At 39.9% G+C, this 18,543-nt stretch overlaps 3 protein-coding genes and 1 pseudogene across 6 annotated transcripts; 3 read left to right on the plus strand and 1 right to left on the minus strand.

The window, feature by feature from the left end:
• Positions 1 to 663: 663 nt before the first annotated feature.
• LOC135651699 (large ribosomal subunit protein eL36y-like) lies at positions 664 to 3,028 on the plus strand. The gene is made up of 4 exons (XM_065172024.1): positions 664 to 804; positions 1,110 to 1,220; positions 2,094 to 2,293; positions 2,802 to 3,028. The coding sequence occupies exons 2-4, from the start codon at positions 1,119 to 1,121 to the stop codon at positions 2,830 to 2,832; spliced, it is 333 nt and encodes a 110-aa protein (XP_065028096.1). The 5' UTR covers positions 664 to 804; positions 1,110 to 1,118; the 3' UTR covers positions 2,833 to 3,028.
• Positions 3,029 to 4,867: 1,839 nt separating this feature from the next.
• LOC135651698 (protein spotted leaf 11-like) lies at positions 4,868 to 10,264 on the plus strand. 3 transcript variants are annotated; one of them, XM_065172021.1, is made up of 4 exons: positions 4,868 to 5,446; positions 7,975 to 8,091; positions 8,259 to 8,702; positions 8,791 to 10,264. In XM_065172021.1, the coding sequence occupies exons 1-4, from the start codon at positions 5,141 to 5,143 to the stop codon at positions 9,955 to 9,957; spliced, it is 2,034 nt and encodes a 677-aa protein (XP_065028093.1). In that variant the 5' UTR covers positions 4,868 to 5,140; the 3' UTR covers positions 9,958 to 10,264. The 3 variants fall into 3 exon arrangements, with proteins under 3 accessions (XP_065028093.1, XP_065028094.1, XP_065028095.1); XM_065172022.1 differs by having other exon boundaries at positions 4,869 to 5,446; positions 8,271 to 8,702; XM_065172023.1 differs by having other exon boundaries at positions 5,313 to 5,446; positions 7,947 to 8,091.
• A 637-nt stretch (positions 10,265 to 10,901) lies between these two features.
• On the minus strand, positions 10,902 to 12,235 carry LOC135651461 (heat shock 70 kDa protein 4-like; annotated as a pseudogene).
• Positions 12,236 to 15,009: 2,774 nt separating this feature from the next.
• LOC135650822 (very-long-chain (3R)-3-hydroxyacyl-CoA dehydratase PASTICCINO 2A-like) lies at positions 15,010 to 18,367 on the plus strand. 2 transcript variants are annotated; one of them, XM_065170438.1, is made up of 9 exons: positions 15,010 to 15,334; positions 15,420 to 15,531; positions 15,627 to 15,645; positions 15,726 to 15,832; positions 15,916 to 15,969; positions 17,531 to 17,601; positions 17,715 to 17,796; positions 17,904 to 18,004; positions 18,102 to 18,367. In XM_065170438.1, the coding sequence occupies exons 1-9, from the start codon at positions 15,264 to 15,266 to the stop codon at positions 18,166 to 18,168; spliced, it is 684 nt and encodes a 227-aa protein (XP_065026510.1). In that variant the 5' UTR covers positions 15,010 to 15,263; the 3' UTR covers positions 18,169 to 18,367. The 2 variants fall into 2 exon arrangements, with proteins under 2 accessions (XP_065026510.1, XP_065026511.1); XM_065170439.1 differs by having other exon boundaries at positions 15,744 to 15,832.
• Positions 18,368 to 18,543: the final 176 nt, after the last annotated feature.

Here is an 18,543-nt window from a genome sequence, read left to right on the forward strand (position 1 = left end):
TCAATAAATCTTGATATTATTGACTCTAAACAAAGAAAGAAGGAAATACTAGACATGATTGTTACGATGATAAAGCGAAGACGATCGATTGAGACGAAGATATCTTTTTAAAAGAAATACTATACAGAGTATACAAAATTTATTTTTTAAGAAATAAGAGAGGTTCTATTGATACAAATTAAAAAAAAGATGTTATTAGAAAAAAAAAAAGAGGTTAAAATAGGATTTTTTTTTTTTTGAAGAATTTGCCGAATTAAAAATAAGTCAGGCAAATCATCGAGCAGTTCACGTGCAAGAGGAGTGAATCCCCCCCAATGGAGTCACGCACATTGAATGCTTTAACCACACTGACTCTGACATGTAGGTCACGAATCACCGGTCGTGGCAACCATTTATTGGAGATGGGCCTCACGAGGCTACGCCCCATCAATTTTTGACTCGGGTCGGTCTTCCCCTCCCATAAATAATTGACCGCGACGTTGGGCACAATGGGAAGACCTCATCGGGCATCGAGTCCCTTTGCTTCACGGTTTAACCCGACCATGATAAGTCGACTCGATCGGTTCGAGTTTGACCAATTTTGACCGCGGAACGACGTGGAATCAAGTAATGGAACCCAATGTGCGATGGCGTCACGAACACATACTCGGACCAAATCTAATTAGGGTCGCAGTCCGAGGGAAAGGGCATTTCCGTAAATAATTTTGTCTCGGGCAATGTTTTAGCTCTCGCATAGCGCCTTCATTAGGCATCATCCTACGCCATTAGGGTTCTTCGGCGGCCGGTAGTGTGTTCGGTTCGGTGGTACGCAGCAATTCTTTCTTCTTTTTTTTTTTTTTGGGAAAAGATTCTTTTGTTTGTGCAGTTAATGCAGCATTTGCTTCTTTGTCGACTGGAGTTTTTTAATGCGATGGTTAAAATCCTAACGCAAGGACCAAAAAGTGGGATCTTTCTCTCCAATTTTATTATTGAGAAAGAGATGTGGTTGGATCTGCCTTAATCTGCGATTTAGATCGTTTATCTCTCGACTTTTGATACTTATCCTTCTTGTTGTGTGATCGAAACAATGAAGGATCTTTGCTTAGTAACCCTGATGTTCTTCTGAACAGTAGGAAGCAATGGCTCCTCCGCAGCCGAACAGCGGTCTCTTTGTCGGGCTGAACAAAGGCCATATCGTCACCAAGCGGGAGCTGCTCCCTCGCCCTTCCAGCAGAAAAGGAGTATGAATCTTTTGTATTTTTTATTTTTTATTTTCCATTTGCATACAGTCTGACTGATCTCTGCAAACTCGTGCAATGAAATGTGGAATTTGTGACTATCAGCTTTTGATGCATGAAACAACATTCTTAATGCATGAAACTACGCATTCTTTGTTTCATTTCAGTTTTGTTGTATGTTAATTTGGTACTTGATGGCTAAACAACATTTTTGATCCATGGGACTGTGCATTCTTTGTGCTATCCTATTTTTTATGTATGTTTAGATGATCTGAGTGAATCCTAAATTTGATCATGTGATAGTGTCAAGAAATCTATCTATTTCTTCTCCCCACCATGGGTCTGGTGCATGCTAATTGTTGTAGTTAAAAAACTTCATGTGGCTCTTATGAATCGATTTGGGTATAGTTATGATTTGTTTATTTAAGGGCTTTTGCATCCTGTACCATTCTCCGGTATTATATGATGAGGCTACATCGATAAAGAAAAGACATCTTTCTGAGTCTTTTACACCTTGATTTGTTGTGGCTCTTGTGAATTTTCGTGGATATATACGAAGAATCTGGGAAATTGTTCCTTGGAATTTCTTCTGAAACATTTCCCTTGTGAGGTTGACTAGATATAATTCAGCTTCCATGCAGCAAGAATATGCGTTCAAAGATTATCACAGTGAATCCTATTATATTGGATTGATTCGAGCGTGTTAGAGCAAAGTCTACTGATTTGAAAATTATTGTTAGTCATTCATTTTGGTTTTGAAAATTATTGAACCTTGGAAGTTTTGATTGTTAGCAAGTCCCATTGCCATTATAAGTTCCAAACTTGATGTTGTGCTTGGATGTTTTTATTTATCATATGATTTTTTATTTTTTTCAGAAGACGAGCAAAAGAGTGCATTTCGTGAGGAATATAATCAGGGAGGTTGCAGGATTTGCTCCTTATGAGAAGAGGATCACTGAGCTTCTTAAAGTTGGGAAGGACAAGCGTGCATTAAAAGTGGCAAAGCGAAAGTTGGGCACGCACAAGCGAGCCAAGAAGAAGCGTGAGGAGATGGCCAATGTTCTCAGGAAAATGAGGTCAGTGTTCAGATTTTCCCTTTTTATTATCGTTTTCTTTACTAATTGTAAGATAACAGTTGTCTTAGCATTGGGGTTGGAGGCATACTTCATAATTTATATTATGAATTCATCATGGAAATATCTGATAGGTACCTTTGTGGCTAGAAATTGAAGCATTGTGGACTTAGCAATAAGAAGTACAATTAGCGATAAGGACTTGTGTAGGAATGGGTCTCTGATGATAGTTCAAAACTTCAAATACAGGCGGCTGGTCCGCTTAATACCGAATGACAAAGATGCAATGTCGGACAATACGTAAATAGACACGATTTGGTATTTATACAATGAAAAATTAAAATATCAGTTTTCTGTGTTGGGTTAATCGCTTGCTATCATGATATACAAATGAGAAAAATTGTCTACCGTGCCGTTAAGTGCATAAATTTCTATAAATTCTATACAATTCTGTGGATTTTGGTGATTCTAATTACCCATCTGTTGTTCCATGTGGTCATCTAACTTGCAGGTCTGCTGGAGTTAGCGATAAGAAGAAGTAACCGGGGGTTTATGATCTCATGTCATTGGCAGGATCAGATGCACTAAAAATCGAAACTTTTTAGGATGTGTTACTTCTGAAATATTTTGTATTCCCTGTGCCTTTAACGCCAGGATGTGTTATTTCTGAAGAAGAATATTGAGGCTATGGATTCATGGTTTAACTAAAGTAGCAACTTTAGTTTTGATATTGATTTAGATGCATCCGTTTTATTATTATCATCAACATATCGCTGCTTGTTCTGTGATTGTTAATGCACAGATGTTCTGTCAACAGTGTGATTGATTGTGCAATTGATTAGATCTGTCGGTGTGTATTTTAGCGACACTTTTAGCATCTTTATGCATCAGCCAAAATGAAACGTCACAATCGGAAATATGAGGCTTTTCTATCCGTCCACACAAATATACTCAAATTAATATCAGTCTGATCTCTTCGAGAATTGTCACTTTGGATGTTATTTACATCCCATCTGCATCTGTTCATGAAGGTCAACGGGTCAACGCTGCTGTTTCTTCTACCCATGCAGGCCACGTTATTTATTAGCGTACAGGTAAAAAGGAGGACACCAGAGAGGGGTAAACAAGGTATTTCAAATTTCACATTTTTTTGATTGATGGGATCGACGGTCAGGATGATCCGTGAGTGCACTAAACGTGCGCGGCTTGTTAGCGTGGGACCGACCTCGTGCGCTCACCGAACCCGACAGTCCTCGAGTCGACAAGAGGGCACGTGGCGAGCGACAGCGACCGCCGCGACCGGGTGCGTGAACCGGTGGTCCTCGCAGCACATCCTATCACCGCCGCCCGCTCGCCCAGATCGGACGGTCGGGAGGGTCCGCTTGTCGGTGGGCGTGGCCGGTGGGGACGGCCGCCGCTCCCCGGCCACGTCAACCCATGTGGCGGCAAACAGCCTCCCACGGCGGCTCGACCTCGGCTCCAAGCCGAGCCCCCATATTATCCACTTATTACCATATTATCACAACATAATAACTAACATCATTAACACTAAGCCGCGCCCATTAGTGTGACAGTCTGGGCTTCGACTCTTTTGCACTGTGCATGCACAATACACCTTGTCCATGTGCATTCACTACTGTTCCTTCCTCGTCTTCCTTTTAATACCCCTCATAAATGGGAGACAACCACAAGTGTTTTCCTTAAGTTGCTTCATTGTCAATTTGATCTTCTTGTACATGCTGCTACTCTGTCTTTTGCCTTTTGGTCCTTTTGTTTTGTTTATATCCACAAGAACCAGGACATGGTAGGTTGACCTGAGGTCAATCATGTAAAGGGAAGATCTCTTGCTGCTGCTAGTTGCAGTGTGGCAATCTGCCAAGTGCAGCAGCAGTTTGATGCTTTTTACCTAAGGAGCAAAATTCTCTCTCCTATATTAAATGTGGATGTTGCTTGAATAGCAGGCCAGCAAAAGAGCTAATAATAATCTTCTGCAATTTCAGTGAAGATTCAATTTTGATCATAAACATGCAGATGTAGTCGACTATGTGCATATTTATGATCGAAAACATGCTCATCAGAATCATTCAATCCCCATATCTCCCTCCATTCAACACAAGGTTTCAGCAATAAAGAAGAAAGGCATCTTATCTGTATACATATCCTTCACATCTGTCAACTTTGCCGTCCCATTCATTAACCAAGACGACGACGAGATTGAGACAGTGGGAATAGCAATTGGAACCAATGGAAGCTTTTAGTGCCTTGTAATCTCCGATTTATATTATTTATGAGCTTCCAGCTTGAGTCTTCTCAGGTCCACACTGCAGCAACACCGACTGGACCATTTAAATCATTGCAACTTTCATCCCTCTCTGAGCCGCGGCTCCAAGCCACGCCGATTTAAGGAAAAGGGCATATAAAATAAAGAAAGAACGACGGCAGGTGGGATCGCCTCCAACGAATGTAGCTTTCCAATTTGATTGCTGTAAAGTGACGGAGGACAAGTTTAGGTTTGTGAAGATGGACGGTTAGTATAGGAATTTTATGGTTTTGGGAACAATGTGTGCTTGGGAAGGATCCTCACCCCGAGACCAACTATAGCGGCACCTCCTGCTGCGGCTACGCTCTTCATCCCCTACCCTGCGACGCTCCCCCTCTGCTCGCCTCGAATGGGAAAAAGGCAGCTCCTTTTCCAGTCTCTTTCTGTGATTTCCTCGAAGCAATCTTAGACGCGGAGCAGGTCCGTCAATCTTTCGTGGAATTGATCGCGGCGTTGAGATCCCCGCAAATCAGTTGCTGGAGTAGAGGTCGATTCGTCGACCAGTTGGTGGAGTTATAGATAGAAGAGCGATGGACGAAGGAGCCAACGAAGCGGCAGCTCCGGAAGTGCCAACGGCGGCGGGGAGGGTGGTGGATAGGCTGGCGGAGGCGGTGGAGGAGATCGCCGGCATCTCCGACTACCGGAACGCTTACAAGAAGCAATTTTGCAACCTCTCGCGGCGGATCAAGCTGCTCGCGCCTATGTTCGAGGAGCTCAAGGAGAGCAACGATCCGATTTCGAAGCCGGCGGTCGGCGCCCTGGAGAAGCTCAATCGGGCCCTCGATTCGGCCAAGGACCTCCTCCGGCTGGGGAGCGAAGGGAGCAAGATCTTCCTGGTATGTCGAAGCGGCGTCGCCGAAGCTTTTCCGTTTCGTTTTCTCTCATTTCTATCCTCTTTTTGTGAAATGCGGCACCTTTTTCTTTCTGGTATCCCGTGAGCTCAATTTTAAGTCTTTCCTGGAAATCAAGACCATTTTTTCCTCTTTTATTTCTTGTTCTAACCTTTCTATTAGATCCTGCATACTTACTGCCGTTGTTAGGAAGATCGGCTGCATCCTCGAAATTGAAAATTGTTTTCTTAATCTTTTTGAATAATGCTTTGATTTAGGAGCTGTGTGGTTTTCCTCGGCAGAATAATTTTGTTCTGAAAGTAATATATAAGCATTTAGATTTATGTGGTTTCATGAATGGCTATAAGAAACTAGGATTAGAATGAAACCTATCAGCTGTTAAGTTTGAAGCAATTGTTTGTCTGGGAATTTTCTGTTCTTTGTTATCAAAATTGTGGAGCAAGATTCAGTTTGTCAAAAAGATTTATTTCTTTTATACATGCACAATATTTGCAATATCTTTTCCCTTCACTTAAGGCAAATCTTTGATAGGTATACCAAATTGTTTCTAGCTTTGGAAGATAAAATTTTGTTCCTCTGATGTGATCAAGGGATTATGATTTGATTTCTTGGGAACTTGTTATGAGTCCAAACTCTTGAAGTACATTTCAGTGACATACATTGTCCACAGTTCACTTGGAGTGCAATAGGTGAATAAGAAAATTAAATGATTGCTATGCTGTATATGTGTTTTTTATGGGTATGTACAAGAATACAATGTCACTCGGAACCTTTCCGTTAAGACCTTGGTTGATAAGGAAAAGAATCGTGTTAGGTGAATTAACACGATTCTTGTTCTATACAAGTCGGGCCATATTCACAAGCATTCTAGAAGATCGGCCACCATGCTTAGTAAATGCAGGTGTACATTCAATGGACCAATTGATTCTATTATATATTAGCACACTATCAGTAGCTTTAAGTGGCTCTAAGTAAAAGATGACTTAATCTTGAATAATCATAGAAGTGCAGCCTAGTGGATGAGGCACTTTCTGCCATTGCTGTCAGATGGTCAGAAGGATAAGAACCAACCTACCTATATAGGGTCACTTACCCACCAAAAAGAAAGAAGAAAAGCAGCACTGTCCAAGTTGATTTCAACAATAGCAAGGTTGTCCATATCTGATGCTTTGAGATTCCCCTATCAGATTTTGAACAAGCCAGACATTTCAAAGGTTCAGTTTTTATAATCACAGTTCTCAGGATGATCCTTCTTCGGTGGCTTTGCTAGCAGATTCTTGTTGTCCATGGGCCTAAACTGCTCCCACATGTAACAAAGCCATTGTCAATCCCTGCACTTACTGCTTAAATTCTTTAGTTTTGCTTATTAGCTTTGGCATGACAAATCTGATCTTGACACTTCCTTTGCAATTGTTGGGTTTCTTTTTCCAGATCTTCCTTGTGATTGCTTTCAAGAACAGATGTGTACAATTTGAGTAAGTTTGTGGTGTCTAATCCATATATGCTTTGGCACTGGTAATTCAGCATACACTGGAAAAGAATTTCCAGTATGTTCGGTGTTTTATGTCCAACCTCTCATACATGCCATTGCTACCAAGAGGTTCACCAGACTATCATCTTTTAGCTGTTGGAAAATTTAATAAGCAAAGCCAACATATAATAAGTAAAGAAGACATCTAATCTGAACAAGTGTTTGATGATAAAGATGTTCTATCCTTGAAATTGGCCAAACATAGGTGAATGTAACTAAAAGTGGTACTTAATATGTAAAAAAAAAAAAAAAAGGAAATGAGAAAGGAAGGCACCGCATAGGGAACTGAATAGGGAAACTCATGAAGAAAAGAGCAAATGGATCTCCCTCGTATCATCCTAAGAACTGGTGAATATAATGTTGAGGAGGATCTCTTTCAGAGCATCAAAAGAGCTGGTGAATATAATGTTGAAGAGGCTAACAGAGTCCAACCTTAGACGATGTGAAGGGAGTAATGGACAAAGAGGGGTTGTCATGATGCAATTGACAGGGTTAACATACTAACCCTGTTATGAGGTTCTTGGAGAATCACAATCTTCCTCACTCGAGATGTGAGATTTATGGCACCAAAATGCTGACTTATTTGCGCATTAAGGTTCTACGTGTAATCCAAAATCATGCATTTGTTGGTGGCATAGGTTTATGCTATGATGTGCCTTTTGATCTCTGTGAATAGAGGTTTGTTTCTTGAAGGAAAAAACGATCTTCATGACCAACGGTTTGTCATGAAAAGATTGAATGGTGCTTTCTCTGTCTTACATGGTATAATTCATGTTTCCTAAACCTTATGTAAATATGGCAATTTTGGTGTATACAATTGATTTTCTGAACTATGCATCAATTATATTGGAAGCATGAACTGGAGAAACCTATCTGGTATCTGATTTCTTCCTGCTGCTTAGCATGGATTTGTACTTGTGCGAAATTCTTAGTGGTGTCTTCTTCTGTCTGCAGTCACCAATTTCTGCACTTCTGTTTCCAGGTCTTGGAACGAGACAGAATAATGGAAATGTTCCAAGTTGTTACATTTCAACTGGAACAAGCTTTGGATAAAATTCCCTTTGATGAGATTGACATATCAGATGAAGTAAAAGAACAGGTAAACTATCAATAATGATATTCTCTCCCTTCAACTTAATTATTAGTGTCATTTAAGAAACTATATGTGGGGTTAACAATTTTATTGTCCTTATTCCTCCATCATATCCACATATCCAAACAGCGTTTATATATTAACTTTCTAGTTCAAATGCCTACAAAGTTCAGCACTTTGTACAGGTTGAACTTGTGCATTCTCAGTTCAAAAGAGCCAAAGAACGGATTGATGCTACTGATACTGAGCTGCACACTGATCTATTGTCCGTCTACAGTATGAGTGCTGATGCCAAAGTAGACTCTACAATCCTCCAGAGTTTGGCAGAAAAATTACAGTTGATGACCATATCAGATCTCAAACAAGAATCAATTGCATTGCATGAGATGGTGGTCTCCAGTGGCGGAGATCCTGGAAAAATTATTGAAAAGATGGTAATGCTGCTAAAGAAGGTAAAGGATTTTGTGCAGACACAGCAATCAGAAATGGGCACTCCAACAAATCCTAGGGTTCTTCCATCTCATGGAACAACTAAAACACCTATCATTCCTGATGACTTTCGCTGTCCTATATCCCTGGAGCTGATGGGAGATCCAGTTATTGTGTCCACTGGACAGGTATAAATATCCTAGATTTTGACTCTACTAGGTCGTATCTCTCATGGGCCTTGAAGATAACTGTAACTATTTATATCCTCTTCTACAGACTTATGAACGGGGATACATCAAGAAATGGCTGGAAGCAGGGCACAACACATGCCCCAAGACACAACAGAAACTATCCAGCACATCATTAACACCAAATTACATCCTTCGCAGCGTCATAATGCGGTGGTGTGAGGAAAATGGGATGGAACCACCCAAGCGCCCAGCTCAAACTGGCAAGCCTCCATCAGGTTGCTCTGCAAGTGAACATGCCAAAGTTGTTGATCTTCTCCACAAGCTATCATCACAGAACCTTGAAGACCAACGATCAGCTGCTGGTGAGCTTCGCCTTCTTGCCAAGCGAAATGCTGACAATAGGGTGTGCATAGCTGAGGCTGGTGCTATACCTGTTCTGGTGAGTTTGCTCGTTACCCATGATATACGCACACAGGAGCACGCCGTTACTGCACTTTTGAACCTCTCTATCTTTGAGGAGAACAAGGGGAAGATAATCGTCTCTGGTGCTGTGCCCGGGATAGTGCATGTTCTTAAGAGGGGCAGTATGGAAGCAAGGGAGAATGCGGCAGCGACACTCTTCAGCCTCTCTGTGGTGGACAGGAATAAAGTCATAATTGGCGAGTCAGGGGCAATCCCCCCTCTTGTTTTGCTGCTAAGTGAAGGTAGTCAAAGAGGCAAAAAGGATGCAGCAACTGCTCTCTTCAACCTGTGCATTTACCAGGGGAACAAGGGAAAGGCTGTAAGGGCTGGGGTGATTCAGACACTGATGGGGCTCTTGACAGATCCAGAAACTTCTATGATGGATGAAGCTCTTGCTATCATGGCAATACTCTCAAGTCATCCCGAGGGAAAGGCAGCAATCACGGCCGCAGAGGCACTGCCAGTGCTGATAAAGGTGATAAGAAGTGGATCACCGAGAAACAAGGAAAACGCAGCAGCTGTTTTGGTGCATCTCTGTAATGGGGAGCAGCAGCAGCAACATCTGGCTGAGTTGCACGAACAGGGGATGATGGAACCATTGTTTGCAATGGTAGAGAGTGGCACTGACAGAGGCAAGAGGAAGGCTGCGCAGTTGCTCGAACGAATGAACAGGTTTCTGGATCAGCAGAAGGAAGCTCATGTTCAAGCCAAGGCTCAGACTCGAGCTTGGATACAGGGTCTGGTGGACGAGTCAAGAGATACAACTGCGTCAGCTTCGACCGATACATAGCTGGTTTTTTAACAAAGGTGAAGTAACTTGCTGTTATCTAATTATAAGACTGGAGGGGTGGAAGATCACCTGCCTTGAAAAGTTAATTGGCTTGTTATTATGTTTGAGTTGGGGAGATAGGCTGGATGCGTATAATCGCGACCGCCGTAAGCAGGAAAATAGGTCAGAAAGTACCGAAAGAGTTGTTTATAACGTGTGCCATGGTGATAATTTAAGGTATCTCATCCTCAAATTTTACGGAGGAACGGCATCTGTTGGACGAGACACTAAGCTTTGAAAATTTTCAGGCATCATGATTCATTATTTATTCTACCTCTGTGGCTGCGTTAGGCTGATTAATTGGTCATTTGTCTCTGTTTTAGTATTCGATTAGATGGCTATGCTTCTTGTTAAGACTACAGCTTGAATCATGCTCGCATGTGTATCTGAAGGCACAGTATCCGAGTAAAGAGGATGCGTTCACAGAGCACAATGCGTGCCATCGATATGAACATGAAACTCATCTCTTGCACTATTGTGCGTGTTGATTTTTTCTTGTGGAATGCGTAAGTAAAAAAGAATTTGATGAACATCAGAACTATTAGGATAGACTGCCATTCACATCGAACAGTTTGATGAACATGTCAAGATCATGCGGCAAAACTAGTCTCAACCTACCAATAGTTTGCAACACAGCACAAGAAGGCTCGACATCTTAGATCTCGTCATTGTAAACATAAATTTGAATTCCAGAGAAGAAACGTTCTATGATTTCTGCGTACGTGCGATATATATATATATATATATACAGAGAGAGAGAGAGAGAGAGAGAGAGAGAGATTCTGCACTTTCTAGTCCCTCACTCTCCCAACCAATATAAACACGTACGCACTGCTTCAGCGATCTTAACAGAGAGAGTATCTGCTTGAGACAAAGAATGCTTGAATGCAATGGGCCGAAGGGCATCAACAATAGGTAGTAGTTCCGATTACCAAGATAACCACGTCCCCGATATTTGGGCCTGCAGCAATGTCACCGGCAGAAGGAGCATCGTCATCCATCCCGCCACCCAGTTCTGCACCAGCTCCCTGATACATCTTGGCGAAGATGGGGTTGCAAATGCTATCGAGCTCCTTCATCTTGTCTTCAAACTCGTCAGCCTCCGCCAACTGGTTGCCATCGAGCCACTGGATAGCCTGCTCGGTCGCATCCTCGACCTTCTTCTTGTCTGCGGCATCAAGCTTCGACGCGATCTTGTCATCCTTGATGGTATTTCTCATGTTGTATGCATAGGTCTCCAGGGCATTCTTTGCCTCCACCTTCTTCGTGTGCTCTTCGTCCACTGACCTGTACTTCTCCGCTTCCTGCACCATCTCCTCAGTCTCCTCCTTGTCAGTCATTGGTAATGGTGATCTTGTTCTTCTGTCCGGCGGTCTTGTCCTCAGCAGAGACATTCAAGATACTGCTGGCATCAAACCGTGATGCGAGGAACACCCCTCGGAGCAGGCGGAATTCCGGAGAGTTCAATTTCTCCAAGCAGATTGTTATCTCACCCCCGGAGACCCGGATCAAGACACCAGGCTGATTGTCGGAATAGGGGGAGATGACCTGCTCCTTCTTTGTGGGGATGGTGGTGTTCCGGGGGATCAAGACGGTCATGACTCCTCCAGCAGTCTGCAGACCGAGAGAGAGTGGCGTGACATCCAGCAGAAGCTAAGTCCTGCACCTTCTCATTACTCTCACCACTAAGAATGGCAGCCTGAACAGCAGCAGCACCATAAGCAACTGCCTCACCAGGATTAATACTTTTGCATAGCTCCTTCCCGTCGAAGAAGTCGTGCAACAGCTGTTGGACCTCTGGGATTCTGGCCGAGCCACCGACGAGAACCACATCATGGACACTGCTCTTGTCGTCCATCTTTGCATCCCTCGAACACTTCTCGACTGGTTCCAGACACTTTCTCTGAACAGGTCCATGTTAAGCTCTTCGAAGCTGGCTCTTGTGATACGGAAGTAGAAATCAATGCCCTCGTACAAGAAATCAATCTCAATTGTGGTCTGTGCGGTGGAGAAGAGAGTCCTCTTTGCCCTCTCACATGATGTTCTCAGCCTCCTAAGGGCCCTTGGGTTGCCGCTAATATCCTTCTTGCGCTTTCTCTGAACTCTTGGACAGGTGGTTCGCCATGCACTTGTCAAAATCCTCACCAACAGGAGCCCTGACCTCAAAAATACCCTCCTCGATTGTAAGAAGAGAGACATCAAAGGTACCTCCGCCAAGGTCAAAGATGGGAACATTTCGGTGAGAATTGATTCATAAATAATTATTTTAGATATTTATTATATTTTAAATAATATTAATCATATTGTAGCTAGTTTTATTTTAAGTAACTTATGATCTGAAAAATTATTATCATGGGGATATTTTTATACTTAATCATCGGTGATATAAGATGACGAGATAGTTACTATTAGGTTGTATGAGATTAGGAATATTTTAAAATGTTCTTAGTTTTATCTCTTGTTTAATACTATATTATTTTTTTTGTTTGAAAATATTATCTTTTAATTACATTATAGTATTTTATTTTTATCATTTTATTGCTTCTTCATCTCCTCCGTATCAAAGACAAATTCAATCTTAATTAAGTATTATCACTTTTAATGATAATTTTATAACTCAATCCTTTATTCTCATTTTTTTTCAGACAAATACCATGAATTTTAAAATATTAAGATAAAAACTCTGTTCAAGTCTCGGGATCTTTGGGACTTATAGAGGAAGAAGATGAGCCAAAATCTATAGAAACATTAGATAACAAAGGAAACTCAATCACATGTTTTGAACCTATATTACTTTCACTATTATAATTTGATATTTTTGAAATAAACTATTTTTGTGATGGATAACTAGAAGAAACTTCATTAAACATAATATCTCGGGATACCACAAATCTATATTTTGTGGATCCATACTTTTCAACCATTCTTCCTTTAATCATATTCAATAAAGATAAATTTCTTAGCCTTAGCATCAAGCTTCTCTTTGAGATTGATACGTGAAGAGAACCAAATTTCTAAAATATTTAATATTTGGTTTCTCACCAAATATGAGTTTATATGGAGACTTTAAATTGATTGAACTAAGAGTTCGATTAATGACATAAGTTACATATGTCATACCTTCTATCTGTCGTAAGACTTTGGGTAAGTTCTTTGTATGAAACCAATACTTATAAATATGTCGAATCTTTTGTTCGCCACACCATTTTATTATGGTGTATTTGGAAATATGAGTTTCTTTTTTATGTCATGCTCTTTTGCAAAAGAAAAGAATTTATCAAGTGAGCTCTTCCAGATTTTGTAATTAGATTAATTGAGAAATTGAATACCAAACCCATCAATTCAACTATTGATATCCATATTTGACTATTGATGCCATTGATATCATATGAAAAAATAAAAAGAAATATCATATGCAAATACAATCATTTCTTAAATAATAGTAACAAGATATTACTAGCCAAAGATCAATTCAAATAGAAGAAAAAGAAACCAAGGTGGAAACAAAAAAGAAATTATATTGAGCTTCGTAATAAGAAAAACACTTAGGATCTTGAACTATTTTTGGATTTAAGCCCAACACTTACACTTGAATGAACCTACATATTAAAATCTTTCTAAAAATATATTTTAAATTTTAATATTCCTTCTATTTGATTCGTTTTGAAATCCGAGAAGATGGTTATAAAGGATGAAGGGTCAATAATCAAGATCGAGTTGGGCACCGTCTACTTATGTGTCAAAGTGTCGCAACATAATCAGGTTGAGATCATCGCTAATAACCAAGGTAACAACACGACCCCTTCCTACGTCGCCTTCATCGACACCGAGCACCTCATCGATGATACTTTCAAGAACTAGATTGTCCTAAACCCCATCAATACTGTCTTAAGTGAGTGTCTCCCATCTCTGATCTCCCAAGCTTTAAAATTCCATAGTCTAACGGAGCTATTATACTTATTTATTCTAAATATGGTCGTGGGTTTGTTATAATTTTTTGCCCATTTTTGTAGGGTTCAATTTTTGTTTGGTCTCAACTTTTGGTAGAAATTTGGAGGCATTTCTAATACAGTATTGGATTATAAGATCTTCGTGCTTTTCGTATGATTATATATATTAGATTATCATCCTTGTCCTAATTCCACCAAGCTATGAGATATCTAATATCAGAGCTAATTGATTTGTAGAGAAAGATTTTTCTGAATCATACATGCATTCAAATCTTACACTCAAATATGTGATTGATCTAAAATAAATAAGGAATATAAAATTATCATGATCGATTTAATATAATGTTCTAAATGTCTACTATATATCTGGTTAAATCAAGAGCATATAATTCTCTATTTATTTCTAAGAAAAAAATTATTAATAAAAAAATATTAAATTTGAATTATGATCGGAAACAACCAAAGACAATAACTAGTGATAAAAAATTTACTAATTATTATTATCATAAGAAGATTATTATTACTATAGAAAACAACCAAAGTCTTTAAAGTCTTAGGTTGTTTACTTGATTCTATCATTAACTTGGGTTAATTATGAATTTTTCATATAATTAATTATCTTTAGTATTTTGATCCTTATATTTTTAAAAGTTACACTAGGATATCTATACTTATAGAAATAAAATATTTAATCTCATTTCTCCTCACGTCATCGACTTTACTAATAAAAATATTATAGGATATCCCATCAAGCACGTACTAATATTGTCTCACTTCTATTTACTACAAGCATGTATAGTATTTCTGTTATTAAAGTCAATGACGTAAGGAGGAATGAGGTTAAATGTTTCACTTTCGTAAGTATAAGGATCTTAATATAATTTAAAAAAATATAAAAAATCAAAATACTAAAAGATAATTAATTATATATGATAATATGTAATTAATCTTATTAATATGATAATAATGATTTTGATATATATATTATATTAAGAATTACAAGGGTGAAGGGAAAAATAAAGAAGATATCTCTATATATGCCCCCGTAAGCCACAATAAAGGGAATCACAATGTAGTCCCTGTCACGAGGGATGAGCCGAAGAAGGCGAAGGCGGCACTGAAAGCTCATCAACCTCGTCGGTGTGGTTCATCCGCCCCACCTAAACCGCATCGATGCAAGCGATTCCACCACCCATCTCCTCGTCCTCGTCCTCCTCCTCCTCCTCCTCCTCTCAACCTGAGCTTCTCTAACTAACACACCCTCAGACCCCTCGCCTCCCCTTCAATCTCTCATCCCCATCCCACCTCCGACTTCCCATGGCCGGTTTCCTCTCCACTCTCCGACGGATCTACCTCTCCCTCTACAACTGGACCGTGTTCGTAGGATGGTAATTTCATCTTCCTCGACCCGTTCATTTTTGGCCCATGCCGTTTTGTGGTGATCTTGTTCTTCGTGATGTGTATTCGTTCTAGGTTCCAAGTCCTCTACTTCGCCGTGAAGGCTTTGAGGGAAGGCGGGCCTACCACGGTGTACGGTTTCGTGGAGCGGCCTCTGCAGCTCGCACAGACAGCCGCGGTCATGGAGGTTAAGCATACTTTCTTTGTAGGGATCGTTTCTTCTGCGGCTATTTGCTGGTGTCTCGTGTTGATCTAGCTCCGTTTGCTTGCTTTCTCTTTCAGATTCTTCATGGCCTTGTAGGTGAGGAACTACTTCATTTCATTTTCGTTTCACTGTGAGGACATATTGTTATTTAAGATGTGCACATTTCTTGCCCCAAGTTATTTCTTTTGTTGTAGGGTTGGTCAGGTCACCGATCTCGGCAACTTTGCCACAGATTGGATCAAGATTGTTTTTAACCTGGGGCATATTGTGGAGCTTCCCTGAGGTAATCATGTATCTTTTTTCCAAAAAATGCGTTCAATTGGACCACAGTTTTGCTTTGAATCAACGTCTGGAATTGGCTTACAGACGAGGGCACATATTCTCGTTACCTCCTTGGTCATCAGCTGGTCGATCACAGAGGTACGATTCTTTATTCCCTTTTTATGGTGTTGGTAGGTTAAGCTGTTCCTTTGAAGTCATCAGGTTTTAAATGGATCATGTGATGGCTGAAACCCAAGTGCACATATCTCTGACAATTGATATAGAGATCAATGTGCAACCAGTTGGTGGTACTCCGTAAGAAAACATAACTACAATCTTGTACTATCAAGTTATGCAACTTATGAAAGAAAGATTCTTGTGCATCTTTTCAGCTGATTGTGTACCACCAAAAGAGAAAGAAATTGGCCTTGAAACATCCTTTTAGTTACTTGGGATGGATAATAAGGGGGGAAAACAATGCGTTGCTTGCTTGCATTGTTGAATGTTAAATGCATTTCAGATTTGAGGTAAACAAGAATTTGCACTGTTTATGTGGTCCTTGGTTCATGGAGAGATTATATGTCTAGTCACATATAAATTGATAATTCCATCTGCATTGCGATGCATCATTTAATCTTTTGGATGCAACATTTTTTATGTTATGATCTGCCAAACCAAACCAAATGCATGCTGTTCAGTGCCTGTGTTATTTGGCATGTTTGACACATATAGTTCTATTCACTAAAGCTTAATTTATTCCATTACTTATTTGATGGGGCTATTTTTGTTTCTTTGCCTTTTGATACAATCAACCAGAAGGACCAGATTGATTTTGCCGCTTCACGGTTGTCTTGGCGATTGGTGTCGGTCTTTTGATATAGAACCTTTGTTTGCAAAGATTTAAACTCTGGTATGATATCCAATTTGCTAACCAACCAGACTAGCGTGATATTGGTTTATCAGCAGTATGCTGACATATATCATCCATCATCGTTAGATAAAACAATTAAGAAATGAATGATTGGGTCAATAGATACAGTTTTGCTTCGAATGTGACCATTGAGATTTGAGACCTTGTTCGTCTATTAGGGAGCTGTTGGAAAGTCATTCTTTGCTAGTTCTTCAGGCAGAGTAATACTCAGAGCCTGCTAAACTTGATTGTCTATTAATGGTGTGCTTCTTTTGGTAAACAACAGAGCCTGGAGGAAAAGGTGAACCGGTTGGAAAGGTGGCAAAGAGGGATGGGAATAACAACAAACCTAAAATCTGAAATAGTCCAAGGTTCTAAACATCGAGTGGATTTCGTAAAAATGCATTTCTGTTTTGTTGAATTTTACATCTTGGTAGTAATGAATGGCTTCTTTTTCTGTTAGTTAACAACTATCACTGACATTATTGTTGCCTTAGATCATCTTTGCTAATTGGTTCTTCTAAAACTATACAACTGTATGTGCCAAAATTTCTCTGCTGAATAATACTTCCATCTGTACATTTATTTCTTTTTTCTGTACATGATATAGTCAGTAGTTTCAACAGTGTCCTGCATGTTGCATTTTATTTTTTGATCAGCGTTCACATTGCTTTAAGAAAACTATTGCTGTATATATGAACATCATCATTCTTCATGATATCGATAAATGAATGGTCCTCTTTCATCACCTGAGGGATGCCACTTTAATCTGGAAATTTAAATACTATTTCTGTTTTCTATATTTTGCAGATCATTAGGTACTCGTTTTTCGGAATGAAAGAGGCATTTGGCTTTGCACCTTCCTGGTTGTTATGGCTTAGGTGAGTGGTCGCCCCAGATGATAGAACAATATTTTTTTTCTCTCGACAAAAAATAAACCTCTTTTTTTTTTTCGTGTTAAGCATCTTATTTGGGTGTCATTTACTGTGTGCAGGTACAGCACTTTTTTGATACTGTACCCAACTGGAATCACCAGTGAGGTTGGCCTCATATGTGTTGCTGTGCCTTACATTAAGGTATCCAAATCAAGAATATGCACTAATGTTATTAGTTAGTTGCATTGTTTCTGATTTCTTTGTTTCCTTTCTCTCGTGATGTATTGTTTAACTGTGTCATCGTGCAGGCATCTGAGAAGTACTGCATTAGGATGCCCAATAAATGGAACTTCTCTTTTGATTATTTTTCTGCATCAATTCTTGCTCTTGCAATTTACATACCAGGCATGTTTATCTGCATTTTCTTCGTATATCCAAGCCAAGCTATGTGTAGGAAAAAACTTTTCTCTCTCTCTTCTGATCATATAACAAATATCGGCAGGAAGTCCACACATGTACCAGTATATGCTTGGGCAGCGCAGGAAGGCTCTCTCCAAGTCAAAGACGGCATAAGCCCGATCAAGCAAGGATGTAATAGGAGTTCTTTTGTTGACTTTTAGTTCCTTGTTGCTGCAATGTTTCTTTATGACAACTTGCTATCTGGAGAGAGGTGGTAGGAAGTGCTGTTGTTCACACATTCTCTGTCTCTTTGTAGTGGGCTAGTTTTATTGTAAGAAACACATTGTTTTATGCTAATGTTATCTTGTGACCAGTAGAGTTTGCAGTCTTGAAAAGAACTTTGAAGTCAAAACTTCTTGGTTGTCCTTCGCATCTTTGTTGATCTGATGGTTTGCAGATATTACTTGTTTTAGCACAAGTGTAGTAGGTCACGTTGCATCGTTATGTGACCTCCGCCTTGTCAATTTCATTTAAACCGTTGATTTAATC

This window comes from Musa acuminata, chromosome BXJ3-10 (genome assembly GCF_036884655.1).
Source record: "Musa acuminata AAA Group cultivar baxijiao chromosome BXJ3-10, Cavendish_Baxijiao_AAA, whole genome shotgun sequence".
Taxonomy (NCBI): Eukaryota; Viridiplantae; Streptophyta; class Magnoliopsida; order Zingiberales; family Musaceae; genus Musa; species Musa acuminata.